This window comes from Nelumbo nucifera, chromosome 6 (assembly GCF_055504915.1).
Source record: "Nelumbo nucifera cultivar China Antique chromosome 6, China Antique-T2T, whole genome shotgun sequence".
Taxonomy (NCBI): domain Eukaryota; kingdom Viridiplantae; phylum Streptophyta; class Magnoliopsida; order Proteales; family Nelumbonaceae; genus Nelumbo; species Nelumbo nucifera.
Genome location: NC_142654.1, coordinates 27695164 through 27721679, shown reverse-complemented (window position 1 = coordinate 27721679; position 26516 = coordinate 27695164). Strand labels below are relative to the sequence as shown.

The 26516-nt window shown below is 37.4% G+C and overlaps 2 protein-coding genes across 3 annotated transcripts; one reads left to right on the top strand and one right to left on the bottom strand.

The window, feature by feature from the left end:
* The first annotated feature begins 756 nt into the window (after positions 1 to 756).
* Positions 757 to 4326, top strand: LOC104598562 (protein NRT1/ PTR FAMILY 6.3-like). 2 transcript variants are annotated; one of them, XM_010260689.3, is made up of 5 exons: positions 757 to 991; positions 1170 to 1347; positions 1485 to 1524; positions 1747 to 2315; positions 3200 to 4326. In XM_010260689.3, the coding sequence occupies exons 1-5, from the start codon at positions 880 to 882 to the stop codon at positions 4077 to 4079; spliced, it is 1779 nt and encodes a 592-aa protein (XP_010258991.1). In that variant the 5' UTR covers positions 757 to 879; the 3' UTR covers positions 4080 to 4326. The 2 variants fall into 2 exon arrangements, with proteins under 2 accessions (XP_010258991.1, XP_088745318.1); XM_088889192.1 differs by lacking the exon at positions 757 to 991 and having other exon boundaries at positions 1236 to 1347; positions 1485 to 1642.
* A 6881-nt stretch (positions 4327 to 11207) lies between these two features.
* LOC104598563 (vesicle-associated protein 1-3-like) lies at positions 11208 to 26105 on the bottom strand. Its single transcript, XM_010260690.3, has 7 exons — positions 25798 to 26105; positions 25427 to 25497; positions 25226 to 25307; positions 24952 to 25067; positions 24683 to 24856; positions 19994 to 20071; positions 11208 to 11512 (listed from the first exon to the last, which is right to left on the bottom strand). Exons 1-7 carry the CDS (start codon positions 25847 to 25849, stop codon positions 11399 to 11401), a joined length of 687 nt encoding a protein of 228 aa, XP_010258992.1. The 5' UTR covers positions 25850 to 26105; the 3' UTR covers positions 11208 to 11398.
* Between the last annotated feature and the right edge of the window lie 411 nt (positions 26106 to 26516).

Below are 26516 nucleotides of genomic sequence, written 5' to 3'. Positions count from 1 at the left end.
AACATTTTGATCAAAAATAATTACATGGATATTTTGAACATTTTCATGTTGTTTGTTAGAGTTATCTATTTACAACTTGTTAGGGATGATTGCAATTACCAAACTTCAATGGAGATTTGAGCAATTTACCCTTTATATCAATAACTACCAAATATTAGACATGAGAGCCCAAATGTAGGAATCATCTTTAAAAGCGACATGTCCCCGCTATAAGGAAATTGAAGTGAGTTTCCCCGAGTCCTAAGGCACTGCCCATAACTAATTAATTATCATTATTATAGTCTTCTGCCTTTTGAAGACTTTAGACTGTGTTTGATTTGATAGGAAACTAATTTTGAAGGGTCATTGAGGAATTAATGGGAATGGTGGAATTACTCTATGTACCAAAAGGATATAAACATAGAAAAGTATGTATGGAAGAAAAGGGTAAGATGCTATGCAAAATATAGTAATTGTTATTATTGTGTTGGCCATGTACAGCTTTCACCACTACGTGTAGGAAGCTTTGATCACCCAACACGTGTTAAGCTAAGATGCCTCTGAATTTAAAGATCTTAACTCTCCAAAAAGAATAATAATGCATGTATACATATCAGATGAGTTTTCTAATTTTTAGGGAACATTACTTAAAAAGCAAAATATAATGTGGGGTACACATTTGCTGATGTATTGATTAGTGGTAACATTGTTGGCCTGGACCTGGAGTTTCACTCACCACCACCAGGCACCAGCTATAAAGGGAACGAACACCCACCCTGCTATATCATCTCGTGGCTTGTGATTGATCAGCCTCCTTCCCCATCTCTTCCTACTTAATTTGCAAATTCAGATAACCAAATTCGTTGAAAGTAATAGTACAAGTCTACTAGAGGAAATTAAATGGCTCTCCCTGAAACCGAGGGCAACACCATCTCCGACGCTAGGAACTACAATGGCCGTCCCGCCGAGAGATCTACGACAGGCGGATGGACGAGTGCTGCCATGATTCTAGGTCTTCACTCTTCATCCATCCATACCTACTTCATCCTTTCCAATCCCGTTCTTTCACATTCTTTCCTATAGAATAAATGGTTAATTAATATTCTAGTTACTCCCATCACTGTTAATTCAGTCTAGTTCAGTGGTAACTTTTAGCTTTGTATGGATGGACTCCTGAGTCCTGATCACAGGAGTGGAGCTGTGTGAGAGGTTGACCACTCTGGGGATCGCCGTGAATTTGGTGACTTACTTGACGGGTACCATGCATTTTGGTAATGCCAGCTCTGCCAACACCGTCACCAACTTCCTCGGTACCTCCTTCATTCTTTGTTTGCTCGGCGGCTTCGTCGCCGACACGTTTCTCGGCAGGTTTATGTTTCTTCTCCATGATTCCAGAGTCTTCACAAAATAGCTAGTTCCAAATTTCCAATCTGCTCGCTTGTTTGTTTTCAGAGTTTTCATTTTTCTGAACTACTTTTCTGCTCTTACTCCCTTTTCTTTTCCAGGTACCTCACCATAGCTATTTTTGCCACAGTTCAAGCTACAGTAAGACAATCTATTGTCTATTTGATGCTTTTCCCTTTGTGGTTCTTAGTTTGCTAACTTGCAACGGGATATGGTCGGTCGTTGGGACACGGATCGGTCCCAGTCTCCCAGAGACAAGGTTCTGGCCTTGGTGTTCCGCCGGGCACGTTAAACGTTACGTTTTTATACTGTTTATCCTTCCTTTTCGACATAATTAATTTCTTGTTGAATAATCGAGGTTAGGGTGTGACGTTATTGACAATATCCACCGTGGTCCCGAGCCTACGACCACCGAAATGCACCGCCGGAGAACCCTGCACGCCGGCAAATAGGTTACAACTAGCGGTACTATATCTGGCACTGTACCTAACGGCACTCGGCACCGGAGGTCTGAAATCAAGTGTGTCGGGGTTTGGGTCGGACCAGTTCGACGAATCAGACAAAAAGGAGAGGACCCAGATGACGAACTTCTTCAATTGGTTCTTCTTCTTCATAAGCATCGGATCGCTAGCAGCGGTGACCTTACTCGTTTACGTACAAGATAACCTAGGGAGGCGATGGGGATACGGTATCTGCGCCACGGCCATCCTGTTGGGCCTCATTATCTTTCTTTGCGGTACTAGGCGTTACCGATTCAAGAATCTCGTGGGGAGCCCATTGACACAGATAGCGAAGGTGTTCGTTGCCGCTTGGAGGAAGAGACATATGGATTTGCCGCCGGATCCGTCGCTCCTGTATGACATTAGTGACAACGTCGTCAACCATAAGCAGAAGAGGAAGCAGAGACTCCCTCGTCATAGCAAACAGTTTCGGTTAGTGTTTTTCACTGAACCCATAGGCCATAACCCATTTACATTGGAGCAAATCATAAATTTCCTCTTATCATTCTATACATTTTGTTTTTATTTCATTTATGATATCCGAAAATTTTATTTTTATGTGACCAATCAATGGTATCATAACCAATCAGCTAGAATTTATCAAAATTCACAGGTAGATTTTGATAGTCAAAACTCTACTGCTACCACCATCAGAAGAATAAGATGAGATTTTATTTTGATTGGCTCACCGCCATTGAAATAAAATCTTTATAATAATTCTTTTAATTTTGAATATAATTTCTTAATAATTCAACCGTAGCAACTTTAACTCTTTTAGGTTTGTTACTGGTGAATATGAAAAGTTAATTTCTACTAATAATTAATTTATAGGTAGGTCTTCACTCTTTATTACTAGCAATGCTTTCAATTGAAGTAATGTAATTCTACCAAGGATTAGATATTATGTACTTCTTAAACACTTCTAACAAAGAAGATGCCTTTGAATGGACATGAGTTCGACCTCCAAATTTCAATCAAATCACCATCAGTCTAATCTTTATTCTTCTATTGTACAACAAGACATTGAATAAATGACCACAAAATATCAGTGCAGAATCACAGTACAAGAATCGAATATTACGATCACGAGACTAATTCTCAAATTCTGTCCTAATAATATTACTTCACCGTTACTCATTGAATATAATGATACTGAACTACACAATTTGATGACGGTCAATTCAACGGAGGAGGGGAGGGAGGGAGATCTTGAGAATATATCACTCTCCCATATTAATTAATTAGTTCATGTTCTTTTGTTAATATATAAGATACTGACTTGATAATTCTTCTTCTCTTTCTTGCACGATGATCAGTTTTCTAGATAAGGCGGCAATCAAGGACCCAGATGTTGAGACGAGAGGCTTGAATGAGCCAAACCGGCGATGGTGGTTATCCACATTAACCGACGTAGAAGAAGTGAAAATAGTGATCAGAATGTTACCCATCTGGGCCACAACCATCATGTTCTGGACCGTCTACGCTCAGATGACTACTTTCTCTGTATCCCAGGCCACCACCATGGATCGACACATCGGCAACTCTTTTCAGATTCCTCCGGCCTCCTTAACCGTCTTCTTCGTCGGCAGCATTCTCCTTACCGTTCCTGTGTATGATCGTGTCATTGTTCCGGTTGCACGTAAATTGTTTAAGAACCCACAGGGCCTTACCCCCTTGCAACGTATAGGCGTGGGCCTTGTGATGTCTGCAACTGCCATGGCAGCCGCTGCGCTCACCGAGCTTAAGCGTTTGAGAGCTGCAAGATCGAATGGATTGGCGGATGACCCCTCAGCCCAGATCCCTCTAAGCGTGTTTTGGCTGGTTCCTCAGTTCTTCCTGGTGGGTTCTGGCGAGGCATTCACGTACATCGGGCAGCTTGGTTTCTTCCTGAGGGAGTGTCCCGAAGGGATGAAAACTATGAGCACGGGGATGTTTCTGAGTACTCTATCGCTTGGGTTCTTTTTGAGTTCTTTGCTGGTGTCCATAGTGCACAAAGTCACAGGAGAGAGGAGGCCGCCATGGCTATCTGATAATCTAAACCAGGGGAAGCTCTATAACTTTTATTGGCTATTGGCGGTTCTTAGTGTGCTCAACTTCGGGTTATACTTGGTTTGTGCAAGGTGGTACGTCTACAAGGAGTCTAGGCTTGCTGAAGAGGGGATTGAAATGGAAGAGGCAGAAGATGTGTATGCCTAATAATAGAATGCTTGTGTGGCCTCACAAGAATATATATATATATATATAGACTATAGACTATAGTAGCAAGGATGTGTGTTGCCCTCTCTCTCAAACGAAACCACCAAGTGTGAGAGATCTTTCTCCATGGAGTCTGGATCTCCTGCTTAATTTGTTTGCATTGGCCTTTCCCTCATTCGGTGACTTAAGCAGTGTAGTGATCTATGGTCATTTCAGTAATGTAAATGATAAGCTTAAAATGAGTAAATTAATCCTCACCCCACTCGACATTTTATATCATGAGAGAATGAATTTGTTTGACAGCATTGAAACGAAAAGGAATATACACACAAACTGGGCAAATGAATTTGCAGAGTTTTGCAGAAACCTATGAATTTGCAGAGTTCCTGATCTATTCTAATGGAAGTTAAAGCATCAAACCAAATTGGTTTCACAAGAGGGCATCGCAGAAACCTATGAATATATCGTTCTCCTCACCACAAACTGGGCAAATGACCTCAACTTTCCCTTATACATAATATATACATGTATGCATTAGGGAAAATTTATGATGAGGAAAATATATGGTATGGAAAGAGTTTTGACCAATCAAAACCCACCCATGCATTTTGATAAAATAACACCTAATTGGCTATCATGTTTATGATATTCCAACTGTCTGGTCAGAAATTTTTCAGATATCATATCTTTTCCATACCATAGTCAAATATATAAAAATATCTGTTTTCTAATTTTATATACATAAAATATGTAAACATACATTTCTTAAAATATGTAAACATAAATTATTTCAAACCTAACCAACCTGGCCAGCCCAAACCAAGTCTGAGCCCAAGTTGTATTGGGTTGGGCCTTAGTAAAGTCGGGTTGATCGGGCCCAAATCAAAGGTTTGCATCTTAGCTAGGGATATGCCTGAGTTGACCGCCAAGCCGATCTAACATGCCTGAATTGGTTAGGTTTGAAAATACACCAAAAGGCATAAATATCAAGAAATTATGATCTTTACATGGTTAGAATGCTCTTAATGAACATTTTCCAAAATAATAATAATAACAGATGGTTTTTGAAAACATGATTTTTAACCATAAGAAATTTTAAAATCAATCTATAGAAATAAGATCTTTATATCAATGAAAATCTCTTCACAATTATTTTTCAAAAAAATGATTATTTTAAAATATAATATTGCTAAGTAATATTATTCTAAAAATACCCCTGAGGTTTAAATTGTATGATTCTAAGTTTGAACGCTTTTCCCCAACTATTGATACCTATATACAAAGATTGGTAACGGTTCCAAAGAGGGTTTGAATGGTCATGATTGCTTTCTATTTGTCATAATATCCATATGAACCATACCCACAATGTTGCTATTTCACCTAATTAGGAAATTTATATATTACAACTGTCAAGAAGAAAAAGAATACAAAAACTACGTGTTTAAGGTAATAATCATCGTTGTTTAAACTCTTTTTTTCCAAAATATATAAAGATTGGTAATGGATTCCAAAGAGGGTTTGAATGGTCATGATTGTTTTTTATTGCCTTAATATCCATATGAATCATACCGATGATGTTGCTATTTTTCCTAATTAGGGAATTTATGCAACATTTTTTACAATTGTCAAGAAAAAAAAGAACTAGATTGCAAAAATTGGATGTTTAAAGTAATAATCATCTTTTTTAAATTCTTTTTTTTTCAAAATATACAAAGATTGGTAATGGGTTCCAAAGAGGTTTTGAATGGTCATGATTGTTTTCTGATGTCTTAATATCCATATGAACCATACCTATGATGTTGCCATTTCACCTAATTGGGGAATTTATGCAATATGGGTGTTAAAAGTTGGATCCCTTACCTTGAGCATGGAGTGTCTTTTTATAGCCGGAGATCCGTGTCCTGGTCGGATTGGGCTTATGGGGTTGTCGGGATGAGGTTAGCCACCGAGGTATTCGGGATAGAGTCTCATTCCCCAGCGGACTCGTCTTCCTTACTCCTCTTTATCTGTAGTTGTGCTCATTCGTGTGACGTGTAGCTAACGTGGCTGAAAGGATAAGATGGGGAGCCACAATAATAGCGTAACTCGGCCAAGCTATGCCGACCTGGCCGGGCAATGGCTGGACGGCCACGTGTCTCTCAGGACCAACTCAGCCATGACCCGAACACCCATAATGTTGCTATTTCACCTAATTAGGGAATTTATGCAACATTTTTTACAATTGTCAAGAAGAAAAAGAACTAGAGTGCAAAAATTGGGTGTTTATAGTAATAATCATTTTTCTAAACTCTTTTTTTCCAAAATATACCAGGATTGGCAATGGGTTCCAAAGAGGGTTTGAATGGTCATGATTGTTTTCTATTGTCTCAATATCCATATGAAACATACCCATGATGTTGCTATTTCACATAATTAGTGAGTTTATGCAACATTTTTTTCAATTTTCAAGAAAAAAGAACTAGAGTGCAAAAATTGGGTGTTTAAAGTAATAATCATCTTTTTTTAATTCTCATTCTCTCTTATTAAATCTTATATTTAAGTTATTTTTTAACTAATAATTGCAACTACTTAGATCTATGTAAATAATTTTAATAATATAAATCTATATATTTAAAACTTACTCAAAAACAAAACCATTCTTTATCCAAGTGATGACTAATAAATTCAACCATCTGAGTCAATTTGGTCAACCCATGAAGTCATAGTAAGATAATAACATTTTTAAACATAAATAAATATAAAAAATTGCAAAAAAGTAAAAAAAAATTAGACACATTTATCATATTTTTATTAATTAAAATAAAAAATAAGTATAATAAACAATAATTATTTTTATTGATAGTGAAAATGAAATACATAATCTAAAATTAACAAAAAAATGAAATTATTTTCTTATTTAGTGGAGATCAATAGTTCAACTCTTTTAGTCAAATGTGTCAACATTTAATGTCATAATGAAATAATAAAAATTAATAAAATATAAAAACACAAAAATGAAATGAATACATTAGTTTTACAAAAAATCATTTGGGCACATGTATAATATCATATATTTATCATACTAAACAAAAATAAGTGTACATAATAGAATTATTTTTACACACAGAGAAATAAAAAGTTATAGAAAAATGGAACACATATGTAATTCTATATTTACACTACTATTAAAAATACGAATAAGATTGTGAAACTTTCTTTTGATTAAAATACTCATTTTTTGAATTTAATTTAATTGTGAGGTTGAAAATGTAACTTAAACTACTATACTTTTCACCTCATTCAATTCTCTCTCTTTAAGTCATATTTTTTGATAATTGAACAAGAAAAGATATACTAAAAAGACAAAATATTATAAAAAGAAGAATCCATCCAAGCAGGTAGGCCCGTCAATGATATCCAAAACTATGTAGCCCAATATGAGGTATTTACTTAATCGAATTCGGATTTTACAATTTACATCCGATTAATAAAAAAAAATACATGAATTTTATAAAAAAAAAAATTGAATACGTTATTATTATGATTGTGATGATGTAGAATTGGCAAGTATAAAACACATGAAAACTTACTAGTTTATCCAAGTGGTTTTAGGGCATTACCACATCTATGGACTTTTAAGAAGATAAATAATGGTGGAACTGTGTTTGAAACTAAGGGAGAAACTCGGAAACAGGAAATTGAGGGAAAGCTCTTAGCAACTTTCACCAAGTACCCCCCGATGCTAAGAGATGCTGGAATGAGGTAAATCCATGGCGGTTATCCACATTAACCGACTTGGAAGAAGTGAAAATAATGATCTGGATGTTACCCATTTGGGCCACAACAATCATGTTACCATCTACACTCAAATGCGTAGCTAATACCTTATTCTGTATCCCACCCAAGCCACCGTTATGGATCAACACATTTTAAGTTAAGGTGGTATTCATCAAAATTTATGGGGTTTTGGATTGGTCAAAGGATCTTTCGGTATTATTATGTATGCCTTTTTTTAGTATTTATGGGTATGGCCCGGAGAGGATTCAGAGTTCAGAGCGCCTTAACCCTGGATAAATCTGTGTTATACTAACGGAAACACGGTTGCAATTTGAAAACTTTTAGTCTATAATTTAAATGTTGTAAATTTTACTGAAAAATATGAGAGTAATCTACAAATCCAAAGGTAAAAAAAAAAATACCCAACTCCTTACTAAGACTAAACAATTTGGGCGGTTTCTAAAGTTTTCGTTTCCATGAAGTTGGGCCTCTACAAAAACTTGGAGTAGAAACAGTAAAGAAGAAAGAAATGCAAGCGCAATGCACATAACAACAACCAACTTTACTTCCTACTCACAACCAAAAATCCATAGGCCTTTTAAGACCAAACAAAGGTTTCAACCCTTTGGTTTAATTAATATAAATTGAACCTTTTTTTTTTGTTTGTTTTAAACTTGTTGTTTGCTCTAGCCGTGTATCTTTTAAGGAGTGAGGTCATATTCCCCCTCTTTGTGAAGTTGAGATCATTAATAAATTTTTCTTTAAAAAAAGAAAGATTTTAGCAATTTCCATGCTATCGCATGAATTTGACAATTTTTTATGGAACTGGTTTAATTCCTGTTCCGTCCCTTAATTGGCACGTCATTTGGGTACATCCCAATTTTACAAAAAGAAGGCGCAGGAGCTTTACTCGTAGAAATTGGGTCGTACCCGGAACCCGAGTAGGTGGTGGAAACTGGAAACGAATGGGGGGATTTGGGAGGAGGCGCGAAGTTGGAAATATGACCATTCAAGGATTGAGGTCACAGAGAAAATAGGAAACAAGAGCAACCGTCGCATACCTACCTTCTAAAAAGCTATAACTGTCGCCTCAAGTCTCAAGATTCAACCCAAATTTCGATTAAACTCTTCCGATGATAGAAAATTAGAGACCCTTCTAAGAGAAACTCTGGATTATAGAGGAAGACAGGCAGGAGATGGCCAAGGGATACGCAATCTTTAAGAGAAAACTCAAAGAACTTGAATTGGAACTCAACGAGGTTGTCGCCCTTTCGGCCGAGACCCCTTGTCACCAACTCCTTTCAGAAGGATTGAGGGGAAGATTTGGATTTCTAAGGAGTCTGCTTGCTGCAGAGATTAAATCACAACCCAGGAAGCCGCATCACTTGCACCACATTGAGCAAAGGCTCGCTGAACTCGAGGCAGCGTTTCTGGACTGGGACAACTTCAGGACATCAGCCATCCACCATCTTGACAGTGCTTCAACGTGCTCATGCACCGAGTCATGTCTCAATGAAGACGAGGATGGAGATGGTTCTTCTGACCTTGGCTCTCCTTTCTATCTGGATACAGAAACTGTTTCCGACAAGGCCATCGAGGAAAAAGCACAGGTGCCAATCGAAAAGGTTGAGGGCAGGAGAGTCCAGAATGGAAAGATTTGTAGAGTCGTCGTGACTAGTTTTGTGCTGTTTGTTTTGGTGATGATGGGTTTGGGGGTTGCAATTTTCTCTGGTTGTTGCTACTACATCGGAGAGGAGTCTTCCTTGATTCCTACATAAGTAAAAAATAGTCAGGGTTTTGGACTGAACTAGTCATTTATGGACGGAACGGGATTTATTTCTTGCTGTTACTTTCGCTTCTTTGCAGAGTTCCTGTTTCTTAAGCAGTATTACCGGCAGTGACACAACAATTTGTAGTTGTACGTAGAGGTGTCAATTGGACTGGATTTGCTCCAATCTGATCCAGTCCAATGTTAATCCATTACAAATGGATCAGGTCCAATCCAATCCAATGCATATTTTGGACTGGTCCAATTCAATGTCTGGACCATCCGATCTGTTCAAATTTGTTTAAATTTAGATTAACTCTAACCCAAACCTGGTCCATTGACACCTATATTCTAATCTTCTATGAATGATGGACCAGGTCCAACCCAATCCAATAAATACTTTGGACCATGAAGTCTAGACTGGTCCAATTTAATATGTCATATGTGTCCGTCCAATCCATTTAAATTGATTTTGGTTTGGACGGGATCCAATCCAAAACTGATCCATTGACACCCCTGGCCCTGTAGAACGTACTCTTGTTTAGCAATTACATTTCCTGTTTCATTCTCCCTTCGCAGCTCCATGCTTCCATAATTCAGTAGATTTCTGGATGGAATTAAATGAAGATGGGTCAGAAATTTCAAAACGACCTTGCTTCCATTTCCTTTCTATACGAGTGATGAATCTCCAACCCTAACCTTCAAAAGAGTCTCTTAATCGTCAAACTGGTTGAGTTTGACAACCAGTTTGCGATAAAACAACCCGAGCCAGACAGATTTGATGGTTTTGTTATTGATTGGTGAATACAATATTATCATCTGAGGGGATACTTTGGTTTTGGTGCAGGTCATAAAGTTAACATCGATGATATTGGAAAGATATGATATCCCAAAAACTTCTCCAATCAATTGGAATCATAAACCCGATACCCAATTAGATGTTATTCATCAAAATTCATAGGTGGGTTTTGATTGGTCAAAACTCTTTTGGTAGCATATCTTCTTTCCCACGTCATAGATTTTCCCTAAAGCTATGTTTGGTTTGAAGGAATAGGTAGGGAAAGGAAGGGAAAATGTAAAGAAACCTTTATAAACTTTGTATAGGTTTTCCTATCTTTTCCTTCCTTTCTCTGCTTTTTCCTTCAAACCAAACACAGCCTAAATTTTATTATATAATGCTAATTAATAAGTTCGACTATGATATCCGAAAGACATACATAAAAGGGGAAAACATGTAACCAATGAGAGTGGTAATCAAACGGGCGGTTATTTATCAAATTCACAGTAGGTTTTCATTGGTCAAAACCCTTCTGGCATCATGTCTTTCTGAATGTCTGATATTGTTTTTTTATTTTTTTTGGCAAACTTAAAAGATATTGTTGTATAATTAGCTAATTACCCACGAGCATATGACAAAAGGGATGCTTGGATTGCCCACCTGGGGAAATCACCAACGGAGGCTGTGGATGGATGAAAATATTCATTGCCCATAACTCCACGGTGCTTTAATTTTGTATAATTATTTTTCTGAATCCAAGGGGCTTTCCATCCCAACTCAGATTCATGGATTAATCATCATTTGGTGGTTGGTGCAAGCACTCAAATCAGCAAAAATACGTCCTTTCAATGTAATAAATTGGAACCCAAAAGGCAATGATGAACAAGACATCTTTTTTACAACTACTTGGAAAATATATATTCATAAAAAGTTCTGAGAACACCTAATCAACTAAACATTGATGTAAGGATGCGGCCATGCATTCCTTGTAATTTGAACTAATTGCACGATGGCATCCTATGTCTTATTGATAAGATATCCAACCAGCACACCCAGGAGACCAACCAGCACAACAAACAGGAAGGAGAAGCCACCAGCATGACTTTTGCTAATTTCTTTTCTCATCAACTCCTGTTCAATGACATAGTTGATCAAAAGAATAGTCTCGTTTACAACAATGTAAAGTCCAAACAAAACAAAGGATTGATCGAGTTGCAAATGTCTCACAATAAATAAGAAACAAATCAACATTTTACACAAAAGGAGCACCTTGTGAAGGGCTTAAAACATACTCCTAATTTCTTATCTTTCATGTCAGTTTTATCTGGTTTACCATGTCAAGAGATGGATTCAAAAGTCAAAACCCTTCTTTTCCTCCTAGCAACCTCTACCCCACACTTCCCTACCACCCCAGGGAGGGACAAATAGATAACATTTCTCATTCTCTGATTTCTTATCTATCTTTGAATGAGACAATACATGCTGGCATGACCACATTGAAAACTTTACAAGTCACTACTATGATCTTGTTAAAAAAAAAAAGTGCATTACCTAATGTTGATCCCAGTGATCCAGGATCTTGGAAGTTGGGAGGGGTGGATGAGTAACAGTCCTAAGCTACAACATTTTTGTATGAAGTGGCATCCCTCAGACCAAAACCCACATTCCCATGGTTGTCAGCCCAAATTTTTATAATGGCGCCATATTATGATGGTATTACCTTGTTCAAACTCCTTACTATCCCCGGACTTCCTTCATACCACAAAGAACATAAAGGCAAACCAAAAAACCAAAAAAATTAATAGACGGGAAACTTAAAGATATTTGGAATCTACAGTCGGTCAAAAACATTTTTTTTTACAATAAGCTCCATTTGCTTCAACAGTGAAAGTAGAATATTTTTCAACGTTAAAAGTCTAATCTATCTTTCTACCCCCTCTACAATGGAACAAATGCAGTCGTAAGGTAGAAGACTTCAAACAGAAATCAGGGTGCTTCTTAATTGAACCAAAAGATAAAAGGCATAATCAACTGTACAGAGCTTGCGAAATGCACAATAACCTATAAGATAAAGGTCCACATCAACACTATCTCATTGGATAATGCCACCTCATCATGTAACAAGGGAGGATTACCATCTAATTTTGAATGGTATGACCTTGTGCAAAATGTACAATACCACCTCACTTCGCTCGCTCACCTCTGCCTCGACAAGACCCCCCCCCCCTTCAGTTAGTGTTATGCATTTTCATTCCTCTTAGTATAAAAGTTTTATTAAAAATAAATAAAATGAAATCCACCTTCCTCTTCTTCCTCCTCCCCCTCTTCCTCCTTGTCCCCTCCTCTTAAGGAGGTTTATGCCTCCTTGTGTTCAGGAGGTCTACGCCTCCTACGCTATAAACTATGCCTCACACCTCCAAGTAGTGGAACTCCTCGAGTCACACACCTCCACGTTTTAAAACATTGTGATAGAGTTCCTAGAGAGATAATATAGTGGGTCTTGGAAAAGAAGGGGGTTCAAAATAGTATATAGATCTAATTAAGTATATGTATGAGGTGGCAACAACAAATGTTAGAACACCAATGGGAAAGACTTCAGATTTTATAGTTACTATGGATCTTTACCAAGGTTCAGCACTTTGCCCTTATCTATTTGCACTGGTCATAGATGAATTAACTAAACATATTTAGGAGCAAGTTCCACGGTGCATGTGATGTGGACGCGTATTGGGAACAGCAGCAGCAATGATCCGGTGTTCTCATCCTATCCAATTTGACAGCAACAGTCTTATCCATTCAGCAGATTAGATTAGACTATCTTGTTATTCTTATCTTATTAAGTTAGTAGATTAGATTATCTTATCTTATTAGATTAGGATTAAGAGAGACTATCTTATCTTATTAGATTAGGATTAAGAGAGACTTAACTCATCTTATCAGTCTTATCTTATCAAGATAGAGTTGGAGGTCTCCCTATTCAGCAAGGAGTCTCCCTAAGAGCAGGACTCTTGTAATCTCCTATTTAAAAAGCCACTATTATTGAATAAAGGCATCCAAAATTTCAGTCAAAGAGAAGAGTAAAGGAGAGTTAGGGTGATCTCTTGGACAAATCACCCCTTAGGTCGCCACGATAGGGTCAGCACGCAAAGGGAGGGGCAAGGGGAAACAAGAGGTTCTCCCCGTGGACCGACCCGTGACGAGATCCTACACCCGGGCCCATAACAGCATGTTGTTTGTGGATAACATTGTTTTAATTGATGAAACTAATAGAGGATTAAATGCAAAACTAAGCTTATGGGGACAAATACCTTAAGAACAAGAGGTTTTAAAATAAGTAGAACTAAAATAGAGTATATGACATGTAAATTCAGTAATAATAAGAGTGTAAATCAAGATACACTTGGGATTGGAGACTAATGCAACCATTTCTAATAACTTGGTTCAATAATTCATAACAAGAGATAGATTGAGGAGGATGTCACCCAAAGAATTAGAGCAGGTTAGGAAAAACGGAGGGGTGGATCTGGACTTTTATGTCATAGGGGAATACCACTTAGGTTAAAAGGAAAACTCTATAAAACAGTTGTAAGCAGCTATGTTGTATGGAGCAAAGTATTGGGCAGTCAAGAAACAACATGTTCAAAAAATGAATGTAGCTGAAATGTGAATGCTAAGATGGATGAATACAAAAACTAGAAAGGATAGGATTAGGAATGAAGTTATCCGTAGGAACTTAGGAGTAGCTTCAATAGGTGATAAAATGGGAGAGATTAGACTAAGATGGTTTAGGCACATGCATAGAAGTCCACCAATTGCGTCAGTTTTTTTTTTTTTTCTTTTTTTGCTTCATGGGGCTACACAACGGGGAGTAGCCCATCCCCCTCCCTTAACCCCCCACCCCCCCCCAAACCCTGGTGGCAGAGATATTTGATCCCAGGTTCCTACTCCAATTAGTCAAAGAACCTACCAACTAGAGCCACCATCAGTTGGTACCAATTGCACCAGTTAGAAGAACTGTTACACATTGAAAGGGCTAGAAGAGCTTGGGGTAGACCAAACAGGACATGGGTAGTAGTAAGGAATTATTTAAGCACTAATAATTTAACAGTGGATATGACTTGTATAGAATGGATTGGAAAAACAGGATTCATGTAGCTGACCCCATATAGTTGGGATAAGGCATGGACAATGATGATGATGAAAATGAAATTGCTAATGGGTTGGTGAAGGAAGAAAATGTTAGGGATGAACTGCTTCCATGTAATAAAATGTTCAACTACATTTATCTTACAAAGGTTAAAAGGAATGATCCTTGTCAACCGCTTCTATTAGTGTGGGGAGGATGAAGAATCAACCCAGCATCTCCTTGTTCTTTGCAGCTACTCTTACAAGGTGTAGTCCCATGTTTTAAGACTGTTTGGTATGAGTTGGGTGACCCCTCCAGAACACCTCTCTCTAATGTCTTGTTGGCATGGGCAGGCCTTCTCTAAGAGGGATAAGGTCTTGTGGAAAGTCTCTCCCATGGTGGTTTGTTGGTGCATTTGGAAGGAGCAGAACAGCTGCTTGTTTGAAGATCGAGTTTGTCCTTCAGAGAAAATGTTTATGATTGTTGAAAGTATTTTAACTTTGGCAGCTTCTTCCAATCTGAAGCAGCAAGTTCAGTTTCTAATGAGATCTCAAGTATGGCTTTCTCCAAACTAGTTCTGTAACTGATTAAGATTAACCATTAGTAACATCACAATTTTTTTTCTAATTCCTAGATTCTGGCAGCTATGTGCTTATGCCTATCTTCTATCACCTAGCATCAAAGATTCCTATTTTCACACTGTTAATACTCATCTCAAATAGAATTTCATTCATGAAAGATGAAACACAAGAAACCAAGTTCTAAAATTCTCATGTCCAGATATACATTTAGTCATCAATCACAATATCTTAGCATATTAACCTTCGCAGCATCTTACCCTTTCAGATTCATATACATTCATGATCTTGACCAACTCCTGAAAAAACACCACTACCAAATACCATATTGCTACTGTTAATCAATATCTTGAAACTCAAGGTAACATGGGATTGTTGCCGACCTTGCACCTCAAAGCAACCATCAATACCACACAGTTTTCCACCTCATAATTACCAAGAACCTCATTTTTGGTGGAATTTATTCTGAACATCAGTACAGGATGACAAATTAAAATTATCGTATTGCATAAATCTCAAGTATCATATATTCAAACTGGGATTACAAAAGAATATTAAGTTATAATGGTTCACAGGAAAGGAGATAGAATTCCAAGGGTTAATTTTGGGATTTGGGAAAGGCTTGGGAATATTCCTAGGGTATGTAGTTTATCCAGCCCTAAGGATAATATAGGGCTTGTGTAACCACCTCTAACTATCAGAGAAATTGAGTATCGACCCCAGGGCAGCTCTTACATAAGTTTAAGGTGGTTCAGAGATGCCTTAGGGCTTATCCATTTAACCTGTGGATGAAAGAATGTTTCTTTCTTCATTTGGAATAGAGCAACATGAATCAAGGAATAGAGCAGAAAAATGCAAAATAGGTTTCAGCAAGAAAGAATCCAAGAAGAATTTCAGGGCTGGATATGTCAAGTAAACAAGAAGATTCAAGGAGAACAGCAAGAACTTGCAAGGGAATCAAGCAAGAATGCAAAGAAAAAATAACTAATCGAAATCAATCAATAAAAGACCAAGACTAAAGACAAATCATTTAGATGGGTTAAAAGAGGATTTACAAGTGGCGATAGGCTGGATTAAAGGTGGAAGTGATGTCCCTTGGGTGCTCAGATGTCAATTTGTGAAGGCTAAATTTCTTTCTAGCAGTTTAAACATGCCATTTAGATGGTTAAAACATCTGCCAATCTTTAACATATCAACTTGCTATAAAAGGGGGATACCTGGTAGCACTTCATCCAGAACCTACTAATAGAGAGTAGGTTCACGGGTATGTTTGTAATTTGGAGTGAATGAGCCTCTTGCCTCATTTTGCATACTTATTATGTGACCTTTTATAGCAAATTCCTTCAGAAGTATTAATGATCAAAACATAAAGTCCAAAATCCAAGAAAGAATGCAAAAAAAAAATAAAGTGGTTTCCTACCAAATGACTTTTGTGAGTAAACACGACTACGGATCTATGATGCACATACACCTGTACAAGGGTGCTATATCATATCATAGTATTTCAACTTTAGTATAAATTCCATACTTGACACCTCATCCAGTCATGCCCTCATCATATCTGAGTAGCATAGCTACAGTACTAACACAGATAGAGGATACGGAGACAGAACTCCATTTCCTAAATTCCTAGACACTTTTTTCTTGAAGAGTAATAAAGAAATTTTATTAAAAGGAAAAAAGGTTAGAAAGAGGTGACAAGATGACACCTCACCAATACAAAGTAACCAATGCCTAAAATATACATGGTAATCACTTGCAATTCTGAAATTCAAGCACATTTTAAAAGTTCTCCCACAAATCTGATCTGCTAATCTGTTCAAACTCGGGGAATACCAGAAACCAGTGCCCCTACCCGAAAATTCTTCTTTCAGTTTCATATTGAACGACTCCCAATTTGTTTCCTGTAAAAGAACTGCCTCCGGTCTGTACAGCCTAAAAAAGCTCCTGACCACTACTCTTTTTTTCCCTCAGACGCCTATTATTCCAACTCAATATCCTCAACCTTGACCCACTCCCTGACCCCTAATACAAGTTAATCTTCAACTCCTTACAGAACCTCTTCCAGCACCTCCTCCTCTGATCCTCTCCCCCTTCTTCATCCCAAGTTCCCAACCTCTGTTCTTTGTTAGACTTCCTCTCTCATTGTTCTCTTCCCTCGGCCTTCTCAAATTGTTCAGAATCCCTCCTTGCAAAATCTTCTCCTGCCCAGAAAAACAATCCCAAAGATTTACCCACTGGCCACTGCCACCTCCTTCTCAACCAAAGTATCGATTTCCAGACCTCCCTCATGGTTCCAATACCCCTTGCTCCCCTTCTCTTCCCTTCACTACTATCTCTTTTTCCTCCCTCTGTTCCTTCAAACAATCTTTCCCATGCTTCTCTCCTTCCTTCTCCCCTTCCATTCCGGTGTCAAGACCCCCTATTTTTCTTTTCCTCTTATACACTTTCCTTCTTGTCCGCCCCCCCGCCTCCTCCACAGCCTTCCTCTTCCTACTACCAGCCCCTTCTTCTCTAGGTGTTCCCCTAGAAGGCTCTCTGCTCCCTCCTTCTCAACCAAAAGCCTATTAGTGATAGGCATACATACCTCTTTCACTAGGTGCTTGTCAGACCCCTTCACGCACTCTACATCGACTTCCTCTGTTATCGGTTCTGCAGTTTCTTCCACCGATTGTGATTTTAATAAGGATAACAGCACTCCAACTGCCTGCGCTGGAGAGGTGGACAACAACGACACAGGGCAGAACATATAATACCTAGCAGTGACTATGACATCCTTCTTAAAGTGTCAGCTTTCCCAAGTCTTTCCTTACCTTGTAGACCTCCCTCATTGCAAAGTTTTATCTTGCCTGCAGCTAGGACAATGCCTCCTCCCTCGTTGCAAAGTTTTATCTTGAGATCCCCTACTTCGTTTACCAAGCCATCATCAACTCCTTCTGACTGCAGTAATTCTAAAGTAAACACAACTCCTGCCACTACCTGAGAGATGCTGATTTGTGACAACATAGAGCTCATCTCCCAAAATCTGAGCCTCTGCATTTTGGACCTGCTTCTGAAGCTATAATCCCTTCCCTTTCCTTGCCTTTTCTTGAGTTCCTTCTTCACTTTGATCTCTTGTTTTATCCGCCTCTTCATGTCTTTGTCTGCTGCTCCGCAGTACTTCCAGTATCTTCTTGGCTCCCTCAAACCTGGAAATCACAACCCAATCTTCCTCTTGCAGTTTCGATGTTCCTCCCATTTTTTTTCGAAAAGCTCTTATTGGTGTTTTCCAATAATACCCTTTCCTCTTATAATCCTCAACCCATTCAGTCGAAAGCTTAGGTTTGGCCATATTCAACCCACCACTACTTATGCAGGCCCTACCCCATTTCAAGTCTCCACTAACATCTCCCACCACTTGAGCCCCTTCATCTCCCTTCTTTTCGACCCATGACTTTTGGTCTTCCTTTTTCTTACATTCCTCCCCCATTCCACGTGTCTACCCCTGTTCCTTTCCACATTCCCCCCTTCCTTCAAAAATTCCATCTTTACCCTTCTCCCCCCCCCCTCATCACCTTCCTTCGAGTGATTGTTCGTCTTCCCATCCTCTGATCTAGCATCTTCGAACCCATTTTCTCTCGCACTTACCCTCTCTCCCTCACCCTCCATCTTTCTTTCTGTTCCCCTGACCATAACTCAGAGCCGTGCCATTTCAAGTCTCCACTAACATCTCCCACCACTTGAACCCCTTCATCTCCCTTCTTTTCGACCCATGACTTTTGGTCTTCCCTTTTCTTACATTCCTCCCCCATTCCACGTGTCTACCCCTGTTATTTTCCACATTCCCCCCTTCCTTCAAAAATTCCATCTTTACCCTTCTCCCCCCCCCCCGCCCCCCCCCCCCTCATCACCTTCCTTCGAGTGATTGTTCGTCTTCCCATCCTCTGATCTAGCATCTTCGAACCCATTTTCTCTCGCACTTACCCTCTCTCCCTCACCCTCCATCTTTCTTTCCGTTCCCCTGACCATAACTCAGAGCCGTGCCATCTTCTCCTTCAACAATGGGCCTCAGCTCATAGAATTCCCCTACAAACTCTAGCATCGTATTTGGAATACCTGAGACATCCTGCACTTCCACCAACAATCTTGCCCTGACCAACCTATCCCAGGTTCTGTTTTTATCGTCAAATTTCATCAGCCTTCCACAGTGCTTCCCAATTTCCTCAAAGTAGCTATGCTCCAAGCATGCAAAGGGATCCCCATGACAGCAATCCAGCCTTCCACACTGTTATTGACAATAGACATCCCCATCTGGACCTGATATGCTAATACCATGATTTTATGCTTAGTTTTAACCTAGGTATCATTTCTGATATTTATACCTCATCAAATTTAATTAAACTTCTAACATATATAAATCTTTTATTGTATAATTTGATAAGATGTAACAGTTTCATAAGGCTCATGTCATAAATATACTCTAGAAGTGTATATCATGTCCAATATAGGTACACTAAGCATAAAGAGGCATCCAGGCATGAGAGAACTTTGGCTATTTGGAGAAAACGGCCTAGGCTGTTTTAAAGCTTCATGTACATGCACGTTAGCATGGATACAGGGTAAAAAAGTAATTGCAATCAATATTCTTTTAATTAAAAAGAAAAACAAGGGACTGAATGGGGTTACTTGTCTTGTGCAGAAAGCCCCCAAACAGACCAGTCTGTTTTTTTCCAAAACAGCCAAAGCTTTTCCTCCAGTATTATAGTTAAAGGTAAAGGAACTGGAAATTTTTATTGTATTACAAGCACAAAACAGGTATTAATAAAAAAACAAAAAAAAAAACAGAAGTGACTAAAGATGGTAAAAATCTAGAGCTTAACTACCAAAGATTAAATGACATTTCTACCGATAAAGATATCTGAACCATACCATTTCTTGACGGAGTTTCTGATTTTGTTGAAGAGCAGATGATTTCTCCTCGGTCAACTTGGAAATCAAAGTTAATGCCTGAATAATAAAAAAGAAAAAAAAAAACTTATTAGAAACTGATATCTACAAAAAACAAACAGTTTTTTCAATGAAAGCACATACTGTAGAAACTGACACAGCATGCTCAGAGGCGAAATATATAGTCCAAAACAAAACAAAAAAAAAAAAAAGAGGAAAAGCAAAGTCAATAGGCACCACATGTTTCCCAATAATCATTAGCTTAAAGTTATAAGCTGTATTTGGCATTTTCCACCAATAGCATGTTATACTCCAAATGGTAAAAGCATCCCTGAATACATTAATGAAGTCTTTAACTTTCACAATCTGACATACAAGTTCAATTTCTTGCATCATGTGAAACAGTGAAAGTAAAGGGTAAAAAAAATTGCTCTGATGTGCTTCATAATAATTGTAATTCTATTAAAATGAAACCATACATGGGAAATGGCCACTAGTCCTTTTTATGGGTAGTCCATTATTAATAACACATAAATGGAGTGACATTTAACAAAGAATAATCCAGTGGAGGTAAATCAACATTGGATAATATATCTTAAGTCCTTGTAAATATGTAAGACTGTAAATTTGGGTGAATGTTCAATTTGAACCATCAATTAAGTTCATTGCAGAAATTAACAAGAAGCATAAAAATGCAATTTCAAATAGAAAACCCAGCACAAAAATAGAACTAATTGAAAAAAAAAAAAAAAAAAAAAAGAGAGACAAGAAATCACCTATTGCCTGAGATGTGTACCTTTCCTCAAGGAAGGTACAATTCAAAATATGCAATAAAAATATAAAAAATAGGGAAAATCTATGATGCCGGAAAGGTATGGTACCGGAAGAGCTTTGACCAATTAAAGAACCCCATGAATTTTGATTAATACCACCTGATTGGTCACCTCTTTTATGATACCAGGTGATTGGCTGCAAGTTTTTCTGGTATCATGTCTTTCCAGTATCATAGTTGAACCCTTAAAAATAAAAAAGATACCAACAGTAGAAATATAAAAGATTAAGAGAAATTATAGGAAAAGAAAAAATTCATTGTGAACAGCATCAAATGAAAACAGTAAACATTTGGAGAGAATAAATGTGCATGACAGGAAAACAGAGATGGGGCTGTCAACAGGTCTGAATTTGATCCAATTATGTCAGATTTGGGTGTCTGTTAAATACAACCAAATTGGATTTAGGATGTTCAAAATATTATTTGATTAATAATTGGATCTAAACTTGAATTTAGGTTGATCCAATTATATGCCTGCCCCTCTGAAAGTATATTTTCATAAGAAATAAAAATATTATGTATTGGTAATTTATGTAACACTGGGCTAGAAAGGCATGTCTCATCAACCAAATCTAGTTTAGTCATAAATATTATCAACCAAATCTCAAATGATGAACACCATAACAAGGCATTAATATTGGCATAATTATATTATATAACTTCTATTATATATCCAAAAAGAACCCTAGAAATTCTTCTATATGAAGGAGCTTCCTCTTTCTCTACTGTTTGACATGACATTAACCAAAAAGAATGCTAGGAGTTTTTTTTTTCTTGCTTATTGGTATTTGGCTAGGTCAGCTTGGTTGTTCTGACTTCTGGATGCAGATCATGAAAATGATGTAAATTTCAATCATACCACAGTATGTCAAAATAGCATACTATGCCTGTGGCAATTTGAACTAGTTTCCTCTGGATTGGACCAGGTGATTCACCCAACTTTTTCATTAGGTCAGTTGGACTAGACTTGCTTAAATCTAGGTTAGAATACATTAGGTGTGCATTTGCAGAGATCTGTTTTGACTTTTCTGTGCTATGATACCCAGATACCTTCCAATCAAAAAATACCCAGATACCTCAATGCTTAGTGCACCAACACCAAACATAAAATGTACCTGATACAACACCAAATACTTCATGGGCACTTCTAGAGTAAACTTACGAGCATGAATCCTTCTGAAAATACGCAAGTAGTATATCTTTAATAAATCATACCATGAAAAATATGTAGATATTAGGAGCTTCATTAAAAGTTACAACAAATATGTATGCACTAATATTTAACTTAAACTAAAACTAAAGCATGATAACACCATATCTCATGGGACACCAATACCTGTATCTAGATCCTCAACCTTGAGAAATGGAATAATATCCCACTTCTTATATCAGTATCCATATCTATACATCTTACATTGTCTTTCTAAAACTGGTTAGTCAATTCAATGTCACCAAACTGCTTTTATTTAACCATGCCCTCTTTGCATATTCACTATCATGCTAATGCAATCAGTTCTAGCCAAATGATCAAGGGTACCAAACCAGATATGCATGAAAGTAGGGATGTAAATGGATCAGATTCAGATCGGATCCAGCTACAGCCACATCCAATCCAATTATCAAACCTTTTGATCCAAAATCCGATATGTCAGGCTCAGGTAGGATTCAGATTTAATCCACGTTCATCTTATTGAATTTAAAATGGAAAAACAATTAACAAAGTTTAAAAAAAAAAAACAAATTATTTTTAACTTATACATGTATAAAAATGTATATAAATATAAAATATTAAATTTATCAGTAATGAAATTTATATAATTGTATATAATATCTCTATATATACACACAATGACACAATTAAACAAAATATCTATAAAATAATAGCTTTTTATCAGACTTGGAATTTAATCAGATCAGATGGGATTAAATCTGCATCCAATCCGATTATTAATCGGATGCAAGTTCTAACATCCAACTCCAGGGTAATCAGATCCAGAGTCAAATCAGGTATTGTACTTTTGGAGTCCATTGAAAGCCGTGCATGAAAGTTGATTCATCAACTTGATCACCCAAACACACAGAGATATAGCTTTTCATGCAACATAACAAGATTCAACAACCATACTTCAGCCCAAATTAAATATTTTTGAACCCTAGATATTAAATTATTTATTAACATGTAAAAGGAAAGATTTTCTTTCAACCCCTTTTTAATTTGGGAACTCAAAGGCAACTCCAGAACCCTCAATCCAAATCCATTAGTTGACACTTTATGCCTCATACAGTTGATGAGAACTAAGGCTGTGTCTGGCTTGGGGCAGAAGTGGCAACACACGGTAGAAACATGCTTCATAGAACAATTTTGTTGTTCATCTATAAAAGAAGATCTTACTGAAATATGAAGAACAGCAGAAAGTTTAAAAGAAAAACGAAGCAAAAAGGAAAGAAGAAAAAGGACAAAATCCTTAAGCACTATAGGAAATAATAACTTTAATAAAGGAGAAAAGTTTCTGAAATACTTCTAGTGCTCTTTCCTAGCCCAACAGAAAGCCCAAAGGGAGAGAGAAGGAAGTACTACTAGAGAACAAATGAGCTAAGCTGTACATCCATAGGACAGTTAAATGGGATCTCATTCAGTTCAAATCATGGTCCCTTCTACCCTCTAATTTCTTGATCTATCATATAGAAACTTAGGGAGTGCTCTGTACCGTGGCCAAAAATAGTTTGGTGTGTTCCAAGCTACTAGACCCCACTTTGGTGTGTTTGAAATGGTAGGCTTAGAAACTCACCACACCTTTGATAATGTTCTGCACCATGGTGGTGTGGTGTGTTCCAAAGTAGGGGTGAAGCATTCAGTTTATTCGGTTAAAAACCGAACTGAAAAAAAATAAATACCGAACCGAAACTGAATTTTAGAAAAATCAAAATAACCAAAACCGAAAACCAAATTTTAATAATATATACTATATTATATATATTATAACATATAATATATATTATATATTATAAAATATATATTATGAAATCAAATTTCATTATATTCATATATTAATATATAAATATATAACATATTATATATTATATACCAAAGTTCGACTTATTCGGTTAACCGAATTTTTAATTCTAAAAACCGAAACCGAAATATTCAAAAACCGAATTAACCAAAAACTGAAAAACCAAAACCGAAATTTCCGGTTCGTTTTTTCGGTTTTAACCGAATAATGCTCACCCCTATTCCAAAGCATTGGGATTTGAAATACAAGTATATTTTCAAAATATACTAAATTAATGTTTATTGAGTGTCCCAAGGTGTGGTGTGTTATGGAACACAAAATTTTGGTGTCTTCCAAAATCTGCAATATTTTGTTGTCCAGAACTGAACTCCGCCAGTTCTAGAACACAACACAACTTGAAAGAATATGTGTTTTCTACAGTGCATTCTAGAACCAAACAAAACGGGTATCTACCACAGTACCAAACACCGCCTTAATCTGTAACCTTACTTCCTTGCACAAGTTTTAACTCCTTGAACCAAGGCAAATCTTGGAAAAGGAACCTCAAGCAAGAAGTGATTTTCCTTGGAGGCTTTTAGATAAAGAAAATTTCTCAAGTGCATTATGCAATAAAATCCATTAGTAAAGTGTAATGCTTCACTAAGAATATATATAGTCCAACATTTATTTGGTTTTTTCACCAAAAAAATAACATTTATTTGGTTCTGTGGTCAGCAAATTCAACAAGTTGTCTACCATTGGCTTGAAAGCTACTGCATATAAGGCAACGTACCTTCAAATGCAAACATCAAATGCCAAAATAAACAATAATAGTAATAAGATTACCTCTGAAGATCTCTCTTTGGAATCCTCAGTGTTTTGGTTTCCATTCTCTAGGACAGATGCCCTTGGGGAAGATCCTTCTTCAGATCCTTCAGGTACCGGTGAGGGGGGATTAGCGGGAATATAAACCACCCTCAATTTAAACTCCTCCACAACTTTCCCAGCCTCTTTATTGAACTAGGATATCATTTCACACCAGTTATGAATCATTAGAAGCAAAAGCCAGAAGAATAAATCAATATAATAAAGTTTGCAGGGGAAAGAAATTCTACCATCTCTGGTGTTATGTCCTTTGTAGTTGCACCATTAGGGGCGGCAACGCTCTGAAGAAGGAATTTATCCTTACATTGCATATCAGGTGGGGCTTCCTTTTGGGCTTGCATTGTCACTAGAAGGAACCAAGACCAGCAACCGGTAACCAATAAGAAGAAGCAATTAATAGAATCGTGCAATAAATTAGCAAGAAGAACTATATATAACCTAAAAAAACTAGCAACCCTGAATAAGAACCACCCGCGAGTAGAGTCAGTAGACATTGAAGCTTACCTGTGACATCACATGTTGTCCCAGGCAAGACAATTCCCGTATTGGGACGCACGCAATATTTCTTCGGGTTAGTTGTTTTAACCTTCCATTTACAGAATTAATGAAAAGATCATGTTCAATCGTTACTACCCAAGATTATGAAAAGCAAAAGAAGGAAAAAAAAGGGGGAAAAAAAGACAAGGGAATGCAAAGAGAAAATACCTTGAAGGCAACATACTGTTCGGTTTTGTTAGTCAATTGCAGAGAACATGAACTCTGCTTCTTCAATTCGACTTCTCAACAGAAACAACACAAGCAAAATAGCATGAAAGAGAATTAGACCCATAAAATTTAATAAGCGCATCAGCAGTGATTCATGCAAACAAAGAAATTTATGACACAGATGATCTAGGGCAAGCAATTCGGTGCAAAAAAAAAAGTAACAAGCATCCACATTCACCATTAAGATCCCTGAGGGAGAAAGATCTAAAGGTAGCTGATGAATTGATTAGAGAAAATGGCAATAAAAACTAAATGAGGACGAGAAGTATATGATCACAAACTGGGAATCCCAGGCAAAACCACCTACTTACATGGAAATTTGAGCTCGGAAGGTTGAATACTGAGAAGATCTCCGCCACTCATACCTAAACGCCCAGCTTCACCAGACGAAATTTCGAATTTCTGGGTGAATTTCGATTCTGGTAAGAGATCGAATGAGGGTTTAACAAGAACAAAGGAAACAGTTTTTCTACTTTTTTTTCTTGTTCTCTCTTTGCTTTTCTCGTTCTTGCTATCTTCGCCTTTTTGGAGTTTGAGTGGCGGATCTGAAAAACCGGCAGAGAGAGAGAGAGAGAGAGAGGTCAGAGGATTATTACTTATTAGGGCATTTGGGATTTGGGACCAGGAATTATTATTAGACTCTGGTGAATTTAATAGCAAAATGTACCCACCATCACAACCCAACCGGTCATGCCGATTGACTAAAATACCCCTTTACATATCTTCTATTTCTATATTCTCTCACTCGAGTATTAAAGGCAGAACGGGTAAATAACACAGAGATTGGTGGTACTCTCAACTGTCCAATGGTACGTGGTGTGCATATGAGCCACACACACGGAGAAACATATAAAGAATTATTTATTTTCTGAATACAAATAAAGGAAGGATAAATCGCAAAAAAAAAAAAAACTGTACGTTGGAAGTTGTAAGAATTGGCACCCAATGAAATAGGAGTGTTCACGGATTCGATCGGTTTCGGGCTGTGTGGCCTGAACGGATTTGGTCGGGTTGAGAAATGGTCATTCAA

Excerpts from the sequence above, each read along its gene's own strand:
- LOC104598563 (XM_010260690.3), bottom strand. The coding sequence starts at position 25,849 with ATGAGTGGCGGAGATCTTCTCAGTATTCAACCTTCCGAGCTCAAATTT. Across the intron at positions 24,857-24,951 it reads AGGACATAACACCAGAGATG|TTCAATAAAGAGGCTGGGAA; the intron begins GTAGAATTTCTT and ends ATGATATCCTAG. Across the intron at positions 20,072-24,682 it reads CCAAAGAGAGATCTTCAGAG|GCATTAACTTTGATTTCCAA; the intron begins GTAATCTTATTA and ends TTTATTATTCAG.
- LOC104598562 (XM_010260689.3), top strand. The coding sequence starts at position 880 with ATGGCTCTCCCTGAAACCGAGGGCAACACCATCTCCGACGCTAGGAAC. Across the intron at positions 992-1,169 it reads GAGTGCTGCCATGATTCTAG|GAGTGGAGCTGTGTGAGAGG; the intron begins GTCTTCACTCTT and ends TCCTGATCACAG. Across the intron at positions 1,525-1,746 it reads TTGCCACAGTTCAAGCTACA|GGTGTGACGTTATTGACAAT; the intron begins GTAAGACAATCT and ends AATCGAGGTTAG.